The sequence below is a fragment of the Chiloscyllium plagiosum genome, unplaced genomic scaffold, assembly GCF_037043375.1.
Source record: "Chiloscyllium plagiosum isolate Xiang-an unplaced genomic scaffold, Cpla_swu_hap1 HiC_scaffold_6, whole genome shotgun sequence".
Taxonomy (NCBI): domain Eukaryota; kingdom Metazoa; phylum Chordata; class Chondrichthyes; order Orectolobiformes; family Hemiscylliidae; genus Chiloscyllium; species Chiloscyllium plagiosum.
This window is the reverse complement of record NW_028270144.1, coordinates 1,615,498-1,634,260: the sequence shown is the minus strand read 5'-3', so window position 1 is coordinate 1,634,260 and position 18,763 is coordinate 1,615,498. Positions and strand designations below refer to the sequence as shown.

The following is an 18,763-nucleotide window of genomic DNA, read 5'->3' as shown; positions in this document are numbered from 1 at the left end:
AAGAGAGCAGAAAACAGTTGGACAGGCAAAGGATTGGGTAAAAGGTCACTTGGGGGACTATTAGTGGCTGACAGTGGGTTATGTGTGTTAGCAGCTTGTGTAAAGACAAGGCTTAGTGGGTGGGGGTTGGGGTAAGGACATGAGAAGGTGCTCAGCCCCAAATTATTAAACTCGATATTGAGTCCAGAGAATGCAGGGTCTCTGAGTGGAAAATGAGATGCTCTTCTTCCAGCTTGTGGTTGCTGTGCTGGAGCACTGTAGCAAGCCTAAGGCACGGATATTGGCCAGGGAACAGGGGTGTGTGTTGAAGTGGCAGGCAACTGGACAAAATGTAGGTGTCCTGCGAAGCAATCATCCAGACGGTGCCTCATTTCCCCAGTGTAGACGAGATCAGATTGTGAGCAGCAAATAAACTAGACAAAGGTCAGTGGAGTCTCCCTGTTCAGAAAAAAATTAAAATTAAAAGGGTTTGCAAAAGAAAGTGAATTAGGTTTTTTTTCTCTTTCATATGGTAGGGGAAATCTGCAATGTAAATTTTCACCTCAGCCATCTGCACTTTGTCTCTGCAAACTTTTGTTATCTTTCATTTTTGCTCATACTCCTCACTCCCTCCCACGCATCCTAACAAGGCACTCGGTATTAATGCAGGAAACACCTTGAATCTCAAATCAAAGCTTGGAACATTGCAAGTCACTTCTCAGAAAGCTGAGGAACAAAACCCTGTGAGCTAAGATCACTGAACAAATATTTGGATAGCTTGCTAACTTTGACACTGGAATTTATGAGATGGTTCCTCAGCATCCCAAACTTTAAAACAAACATGCAAATTCTAAACTCTAGCCCATCATTCGAAACACATTTCAGGTCATCAGATGACCACAGAGTAAAGTAGTTCTCTGGTTATTATGGTGGATCTTCAAATGAGAACTTCCACCTTCTCCATGGCAAATTGTGAAATTAATTTGAAAGAATTTGCGACATTTGTAGACTACAATCAGAAAATCACTGAATTATAGAAGCACAGCTGCTTTGTTATTATCCTCGGGAGATCAGGATCCATTTCTAATTCAAGGTTCTGAAATTTTGTGGCACTTCAGGTGCTTAATTTTCACCACATTGTCTGGAAACAGGAGCTAGGCCAATGCTGAGGTGAAACTAATTGCAATCATAATATGCAACCTTTTCATTCATTAATTGATATGGAGCTTGGTTTCCCGCATGATTAGAGCAAGTGCGAGCAGGAAATGATTCAGGTTAGACAACTTGAAGCAGGTGGGACTCATTTGGATTCACCATGACAGAGATCTGAGGGTGCTGGCTTCCCTGAGGAAAACTGAGCATCATACCAAGGAGAGGGGAGATTCTTATGAGAATGGGAGGACCAGCTCCCAGAGTTAAGCTACTCCTCTCCTCCTTGGCCTGACCCTGTTGATGATCATGAGGAGAGGAAGTTCAGCACTTTTGTGTAGAGTGGCTGAAGGAAGACCAAGCAGACCTGGTTGGAGATTCCTGTTAATAAAAAGGGGAAGAGGTGAGGCTCAAATCCTTAATCCAGGGGTGAGAAGGGCTCAAAAGGCCTCCCTACATTCTAGCAAAGTGAGATTAACCATCAAAACACTTAGTAGGTTGCACCTTCTTGTACCCTACTGTATACACAGTGCCTGAAGAGCATCATGGTGCTGTGGTGTTGGGATGAATTTGTACCCAGAACAATTACTGCCTTCTCAATGTTTAACAGGCATTGTGCCGTTGCAGGCTGGCCACTGCTTGATATGCAACTCCTAAAGAACAGAGTCGAATGACATTGGACAAAGCAGTGCCTTCCTGTTCTTTCTTTTATCCTTGAAAGAGGCATGCACGTACAACCTGAGGGAGAGGACTCATTCAGGATGAGGCTTTCCCTTCCTCTATTGTATAACCCTCATGGAGAAGGCATTGGACAAGGCTGGGTCACTGGAGAAATGGAAACCAAGCCAGGTGGGACTGCAGTCCCTGTTGCCACCTAGTGGTTACAAATGGTAAACTAGTGATTGACAGGGCACAGAGTACTCCACAATGGACAGAGAAACATTGTTAGCCTTACAATGCAGAGGTTTCCACTTTCCTCAGCTAGTTCTCAACATATTTTTGGTGTCTCCAAAAGTGTAGGTATAACTCAAGGATCACTCACCCTCTACCTCTGTCTCTGTGAGCTCACAGCAACACAAAGATGTATTGGGTCATCCTGTAGGTGTGTTGTTCACAAATCCAGTTCCTTTCACTTTAGTGTAGATAGACTGTCACGAGGTATTCAGGAGGAGGCTTCAGGCAGAGAGGTACCTGCAGTATGTTTCCTTCCAAGTATAATGGACAGACAGCTCTGCATGGCTTGCCACAAATACATCATGCCCTGGGGAGTCAGTGCAAAGGTGGGTTTTTCTTGAGATGTACTCCCACACGTTAGTGTGCTGTGATGGGGTGAGCAGTCTTCAGTGAGGAATTAAGCAGGTCATCGAGCCCCTATGTAGCACAATGGGTCAGGGCTCTGAATCCAGGAGCTCCTCCACAGAGAAGGTAGTCATCTTGTCAGAGAGACATATGCACCATCACTCAGAGTGCATGCACAAACTGTGCGCTGACACGTACTGGGGTGACGTAAGCAGCTGCGTGGCATTGTGTTCTAAAGTGGTGCTGGTGGAGAGAGTATACCAGCTGGTGCCCTCTGTCAGGCCCAAAGAAGGGGCTCAGAATATCATGGAGGATGGACAGGATGCCACCCCTCAGAGGATGCCTCCATGTTTGCAGATATCCAAGTACCTTGGGAATGATGTCAGGTAACTGCCTCTGGAAGTGCCCAGTGTACTGGGTGCAACTCAGCTGCAAGGCAAAACAAGTGAGGAGGTCACTTCTGTATTTTCCAAATCCACTAAGGAAGCTCTGAGTAGGACTGGCTGAGCACAGTGCTCTAATATGGAGCACGGGATAGTTACTGTGATTACTGATGAAATAATAAAGCACTCATCTGGAACATCCTGCAGTGACAGGAAAAGTGGGATTACCTAGTGAAAGAGATAATGTGAAGTAATAACCTCTGGACTGATGCCACTCTGCCACTGGTAGGAAGTGATTAGAGATTCCAGTCTGCACATTGCATCCACATGGGAACACAGACCCTCAGACTCTCCTTCATGTCATGCCTCACAATCTGGATACTCTTAATTCAAATAAGTCTCCTGACCATCTTTTCCACAATTACTTTGGTACAGTTCATTAATTCCTTTGGGAATTTAGCACAGCAATTGTGTTGCATTTTGGATTACTATATCCAGTTTCAATTATCTTGCAAATGCTTTTCTGAATGTTTTTAAAATGCCATTATTAATCTCAATTACATTTCAGAAAGTGATTCCTATTAATATGTACGGTATACAGATTGGTTGTTGCTTAAAACACATGTCTTAAAGACCGGTTTACCAAATCTTCAAACTGGGATCATAATTAGCTGTTGAATCCCAGCACGATGACATGTCTAGATCCTGATTATAAACATGTTGAAGTGCACTTATTTTGTGAAGCCATAGAGTTACAAAATAAAAACCTACATCTAAACATCTAGGCAGCTTTTACAGGGAGATTTGTTGTATTCTTGGGAATTTTTTCAGCTAAGGTGCACTAATTTTGAATGAAAATTAATCTTGTTACAATTGCAGACCAGACCACCAAATTTATGTCAGCATCAGACTAGGGACCAATATTTCATTTTGCAATTAGGTGAAGAGTTTGATTTTGGGAACATAGTAAGAAGATTTCAGATTTGAACAAATGTCAATAAACGTTATTATATCACGTTGGAACTGTAGTATAATCTAAAGTGTATTCATAAGTTATTTCTAAAACCAGAATTAACATGTCGTAAACATTGGTAATAGCCCATGACCACACACACTACAGTGCATACTAAACATCACATACAATCAAGATAGAGTTCATCAATTTGTTAACAATTACACACTCCACCCCCATTGCTAATAATACACTGAGTCATTAAATCTCATTAAAATTGACAAGGGATCGCAGTTCTTCCTTTTCTTCCGATCTGGTTTTGAACACCCTGTCAATGGCTGCTTTGTTACAGACTGCCTCAATAACTGCTCCCATTCTGTTTATGTCCTTCCTTTCCTGGATATAAACTCCTTCTGGACTCCAACTGTACTTTGCTGCTCAGTTATAAGACCACATCAGTTCTTCACTGACAGCTAGCTTCACCAAAAAGCTGAAACTATGTTTTTCCCTGAGCTTGAATCACACTCAATTGCATTCAACAAATGCTGTTCGTGAGCTTTTCACACACCCACTCTCACAGCTGCACTGACCTATTAATGTTTGTGGGCTGCTTCCAAGCACCTCATAGGTTTCCCCAAAACAGACCCAATGATCTTCCCACTTTCTCAGCTCTCCAAGACTTCGAAGTCCTTCTACCAATGCTTAGCTACCTATTAGGTCCCAAAACTTCACCTGAGTTTGAATAGCACATCATTCAGTTGCCCTGAAGCTTTACTGAATGTATGTAGGTTTAGCTGTTTTTACAACTGTGCAGCTAACTGCAGAACATAGAACATTACAGTGCAGTACAGCCCTTCAGCCCTTAATGTTGCGCCGACCTGTGGAACCAATCTGAAGCCCATCTAACCTACACTATTCCATTCTTGTCCATATGTCTATCCAATGATCATCTAAATGCCTTTAAGGTGGCGAGTCTAATACTGTTGCCGGCAGTGCATTCCACACCCTTATTACTCTGAGTAATGAAACTACTTCAGACATCTGTCCTATACCTATCACCCCTCAGTTTAAAGCTATGTTCCCTTGATTTAGCCTTCACCATCCGAAGAAAAAGGCTCTGACTGTCCAATCTAACCCTCTGATTATCTTAGGTGTCTCAACTAAGTCACTTCTCAACCTTCTTCTCTCTAACAAAAGCAGACTCAAGTCCCTCAGACTTTCCTTGTAAGACCTTCCCTCCATACCAGGCAACATCCCAATAAATCTCCTCTGAACCCTTTCCAAAGCTTCCACATCCTTCCTACAATGCGGTGGGCAGAACTGTATGCAATCCTCCAAAAGTAGCCACATCAGAGTTTTGTACAGCTGCAGTATGACCTCATGGCTCCAAAACTCAATCCCTGTACCAATAAAAGTTAACACACCATTTGCCTTCTTAACAACCCTATCAACCTTGGGTGACAACATTCAGGGATCTATGCACATGGACACAGATCTCTCTGTTCATCTACACTACCAAGAATCTTACTGTTAGCCCACTACTCTTTATTCCTGTTACTCCTTCCAAAGTGAATCTGCTCACACTTCTCCGCATTAAACTCCATTTGCCACCTCTCAGCCCAGCACTGCAGCTTATCGATCTATTTCGTCTGTAACCTACACCATCCTTCGGCACTATCCACAACTCTACTGACCTTAGTATCATCTGCAAATTTACTAACCCATCCTTCTATGCCCTCATCCAGGTCATTTATAAAAATGACAAACAGCAGTGGCCTCAAAACTTGCAGTAGACCACTAGTAACTGAACTCCAGGATGAATATTTCCCGTCAACCACTACTCTGACTTCTTTCAGCCAACCAATTTCTGATCCAAACCACTAAAATCACCCTCAATCCCATGCCTCTGTATTTTGTGCAATAGCCTACCATGTGGAACCTTATCAAACACCTTGCTGAAATCCATATACACCCCATCACTGCTTTACCCTCATCCACCTGTTTGGACATCTTCTCGAAGAACCAAATAAGGTTTGTGAGGCACAGTCTACCCTTCACAAAACCATGTTGACTATCCGTAATCAACTTATTCCTTTCGAGATGATTATAAATCCCATCGCTTATAATCCTTTCCAACACTTTACCAACAACTGAAGTGAGGATCACTGGTCTATAATTACCAGGGTTGTCTCTACTCCCCTTCTCGAACAGGGGAACCACATTTGCTATCCTCCAGTCTAACACTATTCCTGTGGACAATGACGACATAAGGATCAAAGTCAAAGGCTCGGCAATTTCCTCCCTGGCTTCCCAGACTCTCCTAGGATAAATCCCATCTGGCCCAGGGGACTTATCTATTTTTACACTTTCCAGAATTGCAACACTTCCTCCTTATGAACCTCAACCCTGTCTAGTCGCGTTGCCTGTATCTCCGTATTCTCCTCAACAACATTGTCTTTTTCTAGTGTGATTATTGAAGAAAAGTATTCATTTAGCGCTTCCCCTACCTCCTCTGACTGCACGCACAACTTCTCACTACTATCATTGATTGGCCCTAATCTTTCCAGACTTATTCTTTTATTCCTGATATTCCTATAGAAAGCCTTAGTGTTTTCCTTGATCCTATCCACCAACAACTTCTCATGCCCCCCTCCTAGTGCTTCTTAGTTCTTTCTTTAGGTCTTTGCTGGCTAACTTGTAACTCTCAAGCACCCTAACTGAGTCTTCACGTCTCATCCTAACGTTAGCCTTCTTCCTCCTCTTGGCAAGAGATTCATCTTCCTGAGAAAAACCATGGTTCCCCTGCTCGACAACTTCCTCCCTGCCTGATAGGTACATACTTATCAAAGACCCGCAGTAGCTGTTCCTTGAATAAGCTCCACATTTCAATTGTGCTCATCCCTGCAGTTTCCTTCTCCATCCAGTGCATCTTAAATATTGCCTAATCACATCATAATTCCCTCCCCCCAGCAATAACTCTTGCCCAACTCTATATACTTATCCCTTTCCATATCTAAAGTAAACATTACCGAATTGTGGTCGCTATCACCAAAGTGCTCACCTACCTCCAAATCTAACACTTGGCCGGGTTCATTACCCAGTACCAAATCTAATGTGGCCTTGCCCCTTGTTGGCCTGTCTACATACTGTCAGGAAACCCTCCTGCACACATTGGACAAAGCTGATCCATCTAAAGTATTTGAACTATAGTATTTCCAGTCAATATTTGGAAAGTTAAAGTCCCCCATAACTACCCTGTTACTCTCTCCTATCCAGAATCATCTTTGCTATCCTTTCTTATATAACTCTGGAACTAATCAGACGCCGATAGAAAACTCCCAACAGGGTGTCCTCTCCTTTCTTGTTTCTAACCTCAGCCCCATGCTACCTCAGTAGAGGAGTCCTCAAATGTCCTTTCAGCAACTGTAATACTGTCCTTGATTAACAATGCCACACCTCCCCTCCTTTTACCATTTTCTCTGTTCTTACTGAAACATCTAAACCCCGGAATTTGCAACAACCATTCCTGTCCCTGTTCCAGCCATCTCTCTGAAATGGCCACAACATCAAATTCCCAGGTACCAACCATGCTGCACATTCACCCACCTTATTCCAGATGCTCCTAGTGTTGAAGTAGACACACTTCAAACCAACTTCTTGCTTGCCGGTGCCCTCTTGCGACCTTGAAACCTTATTTCTGACCTCCCTACTTTCAGTGGCCTGAATACTTGAACTACAATTTAGGTTCCCACCCCGCTGCTGAACTAATTTAAACCCACCTGAAGGCCATTTGGAAATTTCCCCTTCAGGATATTGGTACCTCTCTGGTTCAGGTGAAGACCACCCTGTTTGTAGAGGTCCCAACTACCCCAGAATGAGCCCCAATTATCCAGGAGTCCAAAATCCTCCCTCCTGCACCATCCCTGTAGCCATGTGTCCAACTCCTCCCTCTCCCTATTCCTTGTCTCACTTGCATAGGCACGGGTAACAAACCAGAGATAACAACTCGGTTTGTTCTAGCTCTAAGCTTCCACCCTAGCTCCCTGAATTTCTGCCTTAAATCCCCATCTCTCTTCCTACCTATGTCATTGGTGTCTATGTGGACCACGAGTTGGAGCTGTCCCCCCTCCTCCTCAAGGCTCCTGAAAACATGATCAGAGACATCACGAACCGTGAGTCTCTCTCAATCCTACAGAACCTCCTATCTGTCCCCAATGACTACTGCTTTGCTCCTCTTCCCCCTTCCCTTCTGAGCAACAGGGACAGATGCTGTGCCAAAGAGCTGTGCCCAATTGCTTGCCCTGGTAAGTCCACCACCCACACCCTGCACCCACCCTCCTCCCCCCCCCCCCCCCAAACAGTATCCAAAACGGTATACTTGTTGTTGAGGGGAATGGCCACAGGGGATCCCTGCACTGCCAGCTGGTTCCCTTTCCGTCCCCTGACGGTAACCTATCTACCTTCTTCTTGTACCTGAGGTGAGCCGACCTCCCTGTAACTCCTCAATAACCCCCTCCAGCTCCAGTTCCCTAATGCAGTTTGAGGAGCTGGAGTTGGGTGTACTTCCCGCAGATGTAGTCAGCAGGGACACTAGTGGTGACCCTTACCTCCCACATTCTGCAGGAGGAACATTCAACAGCCATAACCTCCATTCCCACGGTTCTAAATTCCCAACGAGACGACAGAAAAGCTAAAACAAAAAGAACCAGTGACCTTACCAATCCAGTGCACAGAACCTTTTATTTTGGTTAGAGGAGGAGGATGGGTGGGAGACACTTACCGAGTAGTGTTTCGGGTAAAGCAACCACCCAACTATAAAGCCTCACTTACCCAGCAGCCCCTTGTCCACTCCTGCTCAGTATGTGCTCCGGATGTACACAAAGAAAGCTTTTATATATTTGGCATTTACCTTCCCATCATGCCTCTGGACCTCACTGTCACTCCAGCTGCCACTGACAGATGAAGAAAAAGGAGTCCATTTCTATTCTTCACTGTCTTTATCAACTGCCTATAAACTTTGATCTCCTTAGTGTGACACCCAAACTTTTATGAGTGAAAACATTGCAATAATCCCCTCCCCTATTGTGAGACAGAAAAGAGAGTTATTAATATTTTGAAACAGTCAAATGTAGTACTGTTGAAAATAATGGTGCTCTAAAAATTGTATTCTTATACTGAAAATACTGAAAATGGATTTCATCAAGTAAAAATAATTTTTAGGGGAATCATTGATTTTATAAATATATCCCAACACATCCTTCTCCTTCAACTCAATAACACCATCACTGTCATCAGCTGGTGTGCAGACAGCGCTTGCATCTGTGTACCAAGCAATTGTTAATGTATTCACAGAGTTGTATAGATAAGGGTCTTAGGCTAATGTACTTACCAGCCTGCTGCCAGAACACAGTGCTGCACTTGGACTACCAAGATCCACAACAAGATCCTGGACAATGTTAATTAAATCCCAAGATTTAGGAGCCTTCTTCAAAAGAGTTAAAAATCACACAACACCAGGTCATAGTCCAACAGGTTTATTTGGAAGCACTAGCTTTCGAAATGCTACTTCTCCATCGCCACCTAATAAAGGTGAAAGCAATTTGAAAGCAATTGTCTCCAATTAAACCAATTGGACTATAACCTGGTGTTGTGTGATTTTTAACTTTGTCCACTCCAGCCCAACACTGGCTCCTCCACATCATTCTTCAGCAAAGCCATACATCGAATCACGTCACCAGTTCCAGCATAGCCTTTGGCCAACTATGAGAAAGAGTATTTGATGATAAAGACCTGGAGTCTAACACCAAGCTCAATTTCTATAGGGAAGTAGAGTTAGCTACCCTGCCATTGGCATGGGAGCAGAAGGGATTGGAGGGTAATAAATGAGCATGGATTGAATATTGGTTCATAAGCAGAATGCAGAGAGGAGGAATAAATTGGTAATCTTTTCATTTCTGGCTGTGACTAGTGAGATGCAACAAGAATCTAGCTGCTCACAACCTCAACCTATGATTTGGATATGGTGAGAGGGCCATTGTATCGGATCCAAGCGCACATATGGTACATCACTTGGTGGTAATGTGAGTTTTAAAGGAGAATGAAGAGACTTCAGGGGAGTTAAACAGATTAATTGAAAGGCGAAAGTGAGGACTGCAGATACTGGAGATTAGAGTCGAGAGAGTGGCGCTGGAAAAGCACAGCAGGTTAGGTAGTGTCCAGGAAACAGGAAAATCGATGTTTCGGGCAAAAGCCCTTCGTCAGGAATTCAGATTAATTGAAAGGGTATGAGCATGGCAGATGTGATACAGTGTGAGGTCATCCACTTTGGCGGGAGAAACAAAAGTTGCAGACTATTTCTTAAGCGATGAGAGATTGGAAAGTTCTTCTTCATAAGTCACTAAAATGTAGCATATGTTTGCAGCAAGCAATTTGGAAGGCAAAAGGTGTGTTAGACTTTATTGTAAGAGGATTTGAGTACAAGTGCAATGAAATCTTGTTTAAAATATCTGGGGCAGCACTGAGACTGTACCTGGATTATTGTGGGCAGGTTTTGCCTAAGGAAGGTTTAATTACTACAGAAGGAGCACATTGAAGATTCCTGAGATGGTAGGATTATGCTATGACAAACCTCAGTTTAGAAGATCGAGAGGAAATCTCATAAAATCTTGCAGCATTCTTAAAGGATTTGACAAAAGTCAGTGCAAAAAGCATGTTTCCTCTCACTATAAGGTCTGGACCAGGAGACACCATTTCAGAATAAAAGCCAAGCTATCTAGGACTGAGATGAGGAAGAACTTCTTCCTCAGAAGGTAGTGGAATTGGAGCTCTCCATCCCAAAAGTTATGTGCAAGGTCAGTCATTAAATGAGTTCAGACAGAGATTGATAGATTTCTAGTTGCTAATGACATGAAGAGATATGGGATATTGCAAGAATATGATATCGAGGTAAATGGACAGCCCTGACCAAGAATGGCAGAGCAGGTTTGAATAGCCATGTATTTAATTGAAAATTAATTTGAAGCATGTTTTGTTTGGATATTTTCAAAGTTAACATGGGAACATAGGAACAGGAATAGGTTGTTAATCTCCTCGAGCCTGGTCTGCCAGTTAATCTCCTCGAGCCTGGTCTGCCAATTCAATGAGATCACTGCTGACCTGTAACTCCACCCCACATTCATAGCTTCACTCTAAATCGCTCAGTACGTTTAACCAGCCAAAACTCATCAACCTTAACCTTAAAATTAACAAATAATTCAACATCAATTATTGATTTTAAGAGACAGTCGTAAACTGAAGAGTTTTCAAATTTCACCCCTGAATGGTCTGCCTGTAATATTTTGATAATTCTCTCTAGTCTAGGACTCCCAAACTTCCAGTCTATTTTAATCTAGTATCCTTTATTTTGAAACTCTTACCCTTGAAATTTGAGGAAATATAGTCATCTTTATTTAATCTCTCCATGTACCTTCACCCTTAGAGTCCAGGGTGCCATTCTACTAAGTTTATGTTGCCCTTCTTCAAAGATCAAGATATTTAACCCACCATGTGATGGTAAGGTAGCTGTTTACTCTATTTGAAGTGTTATTCAACCAGGGCTTCGCATGAGGCTTCTCTATCAGTAGTTACATAGCTGCCAGTTCACTTATTGCATTTGATCAACATTCAGATGTTCTGATTCATTTATTCATAATGTGTTTTTATCACATTAAATAGTCTGACACCTCGGAACAGGAACTGCTCAGCTTGAAACTCCTAAATAAAAAAAAGATCAGAGTCCAAGGAAGAAAGTTGATTAACTCATATTGCAGTCAGAGATTTATGGAAAGAAATACCATTATTTCCAAGTTATTTCCATAGGATTACCTTAGTCCATCCATTTGCAATATTTTTAATACTTTGTCAACTTGATTTATGTGGCGTAGTACCAAGTACAAAAATGAAAACATTATATGACTCTTATTTATGTATCATTATTTATTTCTATACAATAAAATGTCTTGTTAGGATCAGTTATATGCATGTTTTGGACTGCTTCAGTTTCTGAATATTAGTCAATGATACAAATAGTATTTAACTTCCAGCAAATATCCCCACCTCTGACATTAGAAGGCAAAACCAGTAAAATCTTGGAAATGTCCAAACTGGTCCAACTCATCTTGTATTCCTTAACTGGACGTTCGGTTTGGACCAGTGTGCTCAATTCCAAGTTTTTGTCAATTTTTTAAAATCAGTTTTTTTCTATTTTGTGCAGTGAAGAATAGGTCATTGATAAATTAACTGAAAATGGTTGTCTCCAGATTCTGTAATGAGGAACTCTTGCAATGATGTTTTATGACTGAAATTATTGGTGTTTCATAACCACAATTATAATCTTTGTGCTGGTTATGATAGGCATGAATCAGTTACTGTTGATTTTCCCCATGATTCCACTGATTTCGATTTTTCTCAGATTCTTTGGAATCATGTGGTTAAATTTTCTCTTAAAGTTAAGGGAGTCAAAGTCACCTCACCTCTGGTAATTATATTTTTTTGTTCATGTTTGAACCAGCTGTAAAGAGGCTTGCAGTCGAGTGGTCTTGGAGGAACCCAAAGGGAGTATCAATGAGCAGGTTCTCTGTGAGTAAGTGTCACTTGTTAGGGCTATCAATGACAGCATCCACCACTTCTCTCATATTTGAGAGGAGACTGATGTGGTGGCAATTGACCAATTAGATCTGTCCTATGTTTTGTGAAATGGATATATCTGAGTAGTTTGCACATACTTGGACACAACTCAGTTGAGGAATTGTGCTTGAATAAATTGGCCAGCTTAATTTCAAAATAGACTTTATTCATAAAAATATACTATATCACCAAAGTTGACATTACATGAAGTGTAAAATCAGTTTATTTCAGTTCAGTGTATAACCATTTAAAGTGTGTTGCTATACTTACAATAACAGTTACTATTTGTAATAATAATTTCCTGACAAATATATTGCTCCAGTTTTGTGTAGTTTCCAGCTCCTTGGTGTACTGTAGTAGAAAGACTATGTATAAATGAAGCAGAATTAGGAGGTGAGTCAACTGAACTCATTGAGAACATATGTGTATTTTCACAAAAACTGTGTCCTCTGCTCTCATTGAGCTGCCGGTCCATGGAAACAACAGTGGCCTTTACTTGATGACCATTAGCACTGGCATGTTCCTGAACCCTGGAATATGCCAGTCTGTGACCCCTGGTCATTGACTGCTCTTTTCACTGGAAGAACAGGCCAATGGCAGACTAAAGATGAAGGTAACTAGGAAAATAGATTAGATTCCCTACAGTGTGGAAACAGGCCCTTCGGCCCAACAAGTCCACACCATCCCTCTAAAGAGTAACCCACCCAGACCCATTTCCCTCTGACTAATGCACCTAACACTGTGGACAATTTAGCATGGCCAATTCACCTGACCTGCACATCTTTAGATTGTGGGAGGAAACCAGAGCACCCGGAGAAAATCCACACAGACACAGGGAGAACGTGCAAACTCCACACAGACAGTCACCCGAGGCTGGAATCTAACCTGGGACCCTGGTGCCGTGAGGCTGCAGTGCTAACCACTGAGCCACCGTGCTGCAAGCTAGTTTCCCAGCTTGAGGCCTAATGAGTCATTCCTCAATGAGGGCTTGGATGTTCTTTCCCATTGTGCCTTTCTGATATTTGCTCAAAGCATGATGCATGTTCCTGAACCCTGGAATATGCCAGTCTGTGACCCCTGGTCATTGACTGCTCTTTTCACTGGAAGAACAGGCCAATGGCAGACTAAAGAGCACCTTTTATTCAGCTGGTGGTCCTCCAGCAGCAGTTCATGGTTAGCTTATGTCCCTGGAGCAGTCCCATAGAGCCCAAAGTCCTACATTGCAGAGCTGCTGTGAATAAACCTGGACAAAACCATTGCTTGTCTTTTCTTTATCCGAGGCTGGGTTTGAATAAACAATGCAGCTTGCTGACTAAGTTTGATCTCAGATAGAAAAGGGAGATCCAACAGCACGATTCCTCACCTGACTCCTGCCCTGTACAGACTGATGTGGCGCTCTCTCAGTAGCCCCTTGGTGTGGCCTCAGCGTGGACTTCCAGTGTCAAGGTGAAGCCCAGCATGGTCTGGAGTCAAGGCATGGTTTGGAATAAAGGCTAGGGGCAGGTGTGGACTGGGTTGGAAGGACTGTTATTCAGAACTTTTATTTCTTTATTTTTCTAATTTATTTCCCTGAGAATTTGTACTGAAGAATCTGTATTTAGGTACCTTTACACCCAAGATGATGTAGTAAGTGGCAACTTGTGAACTTTACACTGTTCTCATGGGAGTACATGTGACAATAAAGCTAATTCCAATTCTAACAGGATCATAGGACACAGAAGTTATAGCAAAAGATTACAGTGTCATGCAACTGAAACAATATATTGAACAAACCTAGAATTAACAGCAGTCTAGGTTTGTTCAATATATTGTTTCAGTTCTATGACACTGTAATCTTTTGCTATAAATTCTGTGTCTTATGGTCCTGCTCCATAAACACCTGATGAAGGAGCAGTGCTCTGAAAGCTAGTGCTTCCAAATAAACCTGTTGGACAATTACCTGGTGTTGTGTGATTTCTATCTTCATTTATAGGAAAGCTTTGACCTTATTGTCTCTATGATCAAGGATTTTTATCCCTTATATACCATATCCTTCCTGACTGACTGTTGATAGAACCTAACAACAGGACAGTGAGATGGCAACACTGTATGCTCTGAAACTGATTGATAAACTTTTGGATTTCCAACCATTGACCAAAACTGTGCAGCTGAAGTTTGTGTAGAGCAGTCAGATCTAATTGAGAATTGCCCACATCCCATTTTGAAGAGCACATGACTCCTGTTAGTGTGTAATATTCTGAAGAAGGGCCTGTGCCCTTCCTGAAGAAGGGCCTGTGCCCGAAACGTCGAATCTCCTGTTCCCTGGATGCTGCCTGACCTGCTGTGCTGTTCCAGCAATAAAGTTTCAACTGTAATATTCTGTCAAAGGCCTCCTACTGATCCAACTGGAGGATGTCTGTGTCCAAACATAGGTGATCATAGGAAAAAAACTGAAAGAACTGCAAATGCTGGAAATCAGAATGAAAAACTGAAATTGGTGGAACCCCTCAGCAGGGCTGGTAGCATCTGTGGAGAGAAATTAGAGTTAATGTCTTGGGTCCAGTTTGTTTTGGGGGACGGTTGCTGCACTGGAACATTAACTCTGATTTCTCTCTAAAGATGCTGCCAAACCTGCGGAGTTTTTCCTGCAATTGCTATTGTATTAGGTGATCATATCCCTGTGTGGTGAGATCTAGAGGAGTCTAGTTGGGATGTGTCTGGTATTGCAGTGCACTGATCTGGCTGGACGGCATACTGAGACAGCAATGAAAGGTTAGCCACTGGGCACTTCGAGAAGATTAACCTTTCCTTTTAGGAGCTGGTGGGAACACTGGGAGAGTCTGTTCCATCCAGTAGCTGTTTCAGTATTCGTGTTAAACGCAGAAGATGGGAGTGTACAGCTTTGACCTGTCACTGAGCCGAGCTCTGACACAGGGTTCACTAACTATTTGTACCAGAGGTGTTTCCAGTAGCATGGGAATATACAAAGGAAATGCCGTGCTGTAGTGTACATTTACCATATTACAGTTTGATACTCCTTACAGTTCCGCGGAGAATCAGGATCGGGAGAGATGAATTTGTTAAATGTTTGATTAATGAAGACCGCAGAATTAATGAAGAACCTGGCTGGTTTATTTCTGTTGTCTGTAGGCTCCTGTTAAACACTGACGATCCACACAGAGCTGCCCTGTTGCTGTGATCTCCACACTGTCTGTCACTTAATTTGGCTAGCGCCTGGTCCCTCCAGCTCCAGCCGCTCAGAGAAGTAGGTGGTAAACCTGACGCATCGGAAGCGTCACTTGAAGGGAGGCGGTTTTTGGTCTGAAGTGACCTGGTATCCCAGTTTACAGGCAATCCCGTGATTGGAATGGGAGCAGTGTGGAGCAGTGATGATGAGTGAAGGGAAGACGCAGCTGGCTGCGAGGAATTCCGTGCCCACAGCAGCAAAGGAAGGCTCTATCCCAATGAAGAGGCTCGGCAGCAGGGAACCGTACACCCCTGGGTATGGGCACTACTGCTCGTAAGTAACCCACGCAGACCCACTCCCCTACCCTAATACTGTAAATTTCCCCTAATCACAGCTCGAGATTAGAGTGGTGCTGGAAAAGCACAGCAGGGTCAGGCAGAGCCCACAGCACAGCTCCCCAGCGGTTCTCTCAATGACACCTCCCTGCTGCCCAGTGCTACTCAAGGTGGAATTGTGTGTGGATCCGCTCATACATTTAATACTTAAGGAAATCACTGGAAAGTTGCTCATTGTTGTTGTGGGGTGTCAGTGATTTTGTGGTTGTCTTTAGAATGTGACTTCTATGGACGGTATTTGAAATACTGACTGATATTTATGTTGCTGTATGGTGAGCATGTGGCTCCGTTATATCAGTAACAGCGCGTTTAAATATTGGAGAACTGACAGATCCGTAAAGACAGCGGAATTTACAGAGTTCACCTTCCCCCGCGGAGTTCACTGTTTCACAAACACTCTCTCTCTCTCTCCATGCCGCTATCTTTTTGTTTAACCTACACCAGGTTATAGTCCAACAAGTTTAATTGGAAGCACACTAGCTTTCGGAGCGACGCTCCTTCATCAGGTGATTGTGGAGGGCTCGATCATAACACAGAATTTATAGCAAAAATTTGCAGTGTGATGTAACTGAAATTATACATTAAAAAATTGATTGTCTGTTTAGATAGATTCTAATCTAAAAAGTGAGATATCTCACTGATGACCTAAACATCAGGTCATAGACAGAGAACACAGGGGGCTAACACCTTCAACATATTGTCTAGCTATCACCATTGTTAACAGCTAACCCGAGAATGCAACTTTCAAAAAAAAGGGTTTTGTGATTTACACATGAAAGAAGTGAAACTATCACTGTATTCTAACAGATGAAAGGCTTAACAATCAAATTTTCAATGTATAATTTCAGTTACATCACACTGCAAATTTTTGCTCTAAATTCTGTGTTACGATCGAGCCCTCCACAATCACCTGATGAAGGAGCGTCACTCCGAAAGCTAGTGTGCTTCCAATTAAACTTGTTGGATTATAACCTGATATTGTGTGATTTTTAACTTTGTACACTCCAGTCCAACACCGGCATCTCCAAATCATAGTCCAACAGGTTTATTTGAGTCAAGATTAGAGTGGTGCTGCAAAAGCACAGCAGGTCAGGCAGCCCCCGAGGTTTATTTGATATCCGCAGCTTTCGGAGTTGTCTCAGTCCTGACCTTGTACTCCCACCACCCAGCCCAAGCCCGGCACCTCCTCACCTTCGTTTAAACTCAGCGACAGTCACTTGCCGCTGGGAACCTTCAACACCAAACGTCTGTTATTTCTGACACCTCCACCTTGAAGTTTAACAGATTGGTCGATAAAGTTTACGGTGGAGGTGGCTGATAGTTTCACGAAGATCATCTGGATTATTTTGGAAGGAAGGCTATTTTTGTCAGTTACAGAAAGGATTATAGAATCCTGTTCTTCTATTCTGAACTTATTCTGCATTTGACACTTATTTCAATGGACTGAGTTACAGGGAGAAGTTGGACAAGCTAGGACTTTTTCTTTAGAGTGTAGGAGACTGAGGGGGGATCTTATAGAGGTGTATAAGATCATGAGAGGCATGGATAGGGTGAACACACTTAGTCTTTTTCCCAGGGTTGGGGAATCGAGGACTAGAGGGCATCAGTTTAAGGTCAGAGGGAAAAGAACAGAAGGGAACCTGAGGGGTAATCTTTTTACACAGAGGGTGGTACACATATGGAATGAGCTGCCAGCAGAAGTGATTGAGGCGGGTACATTAACCACATTTAAAAGGCATTTGGACAAATACGTGGATAGGGAAGGGTTAGAAGGATGTGGGCCAAGGGCAGGGAAATGGGGCTAGTGTGGATGGACAGTTTGGTCGGCATGGACCAGTTTGGGCCGAAGGGTCTGCCTCCATGCTATAGGACTCTCGATGCTAAAGGTTACCATTCTAGATTTTTGACCTGCAGAAAGTTGGTCCTAGCTGCTCGTGACTAGAGTTTAATAGCTTCCTGGCTGTACTGTTATGTCCAGCGACTGGGTGATCCCCGGGCAGAATAAAAAAAACTCAGTTACAAAGTAATAAAAGAAGCAAAGTTTAAAATGTTAAGCATTACAGTCTGTCATTGAATAAGTAGTAAAGTAAATAAATAAGGTAATTGTAAACACTAAAATCCTTCTTTATGTACATTAGAAAAATAAAGTTATAAGTTAAACAGTCTTTGAGTGCTTGTTGGTGCCCCAATTTCCTCTGCTTAGCTTGTTCTCCGGGAGACTGTTCTTGATGCTACTGCAGATACCAGGGGACCACCCTCACCACTCGCTCTCCCCTCATATGGCCGTGATGCTATCGGTGCGGAAGCTTCCTCCCATGATCTCCTGTCTCTGGAACATTCCCAGCTGGCCTCACTCACTGCTGTCTGTCCCTTGGGATGCCAGACCGAGAGATCATCACCGGCCACTGAAAGACTCCCACGACTGGCCGGGAGGATGGCTCACTGTGTCCACGCTGAGGCTGGGTGAAGAAAGAGGAACACAAAAAGGAAAGAGAGAGAATGGGCAGAGAGGACAAGCTCTAACTGAAGCCATCTGCTCTGCCACTTGGAAAAATGCTTGGGCTGGTGAATTGTAACTATGAAGAGAGACTGGAACTGGGATTGTTTTCCTTCGAGCAGAACAGAGGAGGGAGAGAGGGGCATAGGCAGGAAGGAACTTTCCACTTTGATGGAGGCATCAATGACCAGGGAACATTGCCTCTCAACCTTCTACCAGTTAAAATCAATGTGAGAAAAAACATTTTCACTCAGAACGTGGTGGCAGTCTGGAAGTTAC

General features: G+C 43.0%; 1 protein-coding gene across 2 annotated transcripts in view; it reads left to right on the top strand.

The window, feature by feature from the left end:
- Positions 1–15,514: 15,514 nt before the first annotated feature.
- LOC122553908 (short transient receptor potential channel 6-like) overlaps positions 15,515–18,763 on the top strand; it is a 138,569-nt gene continuing 135,320 nt past the window's right edge. For both annotated transcript variants that reach the window (XM_043698415.2, XM_043698412.2), the window contains exon 1: positions 15,515–15,925. In XM_043698415.2, the coding sequence (XP_043554350.2) occupies positions 15,795–15,925 (131 nt within the window). In that variant the 5' untranslated portion in view covers positions 15,515–15,794. The remainder of the gene's footprint in view (positions 15,926–18,763) is intronic.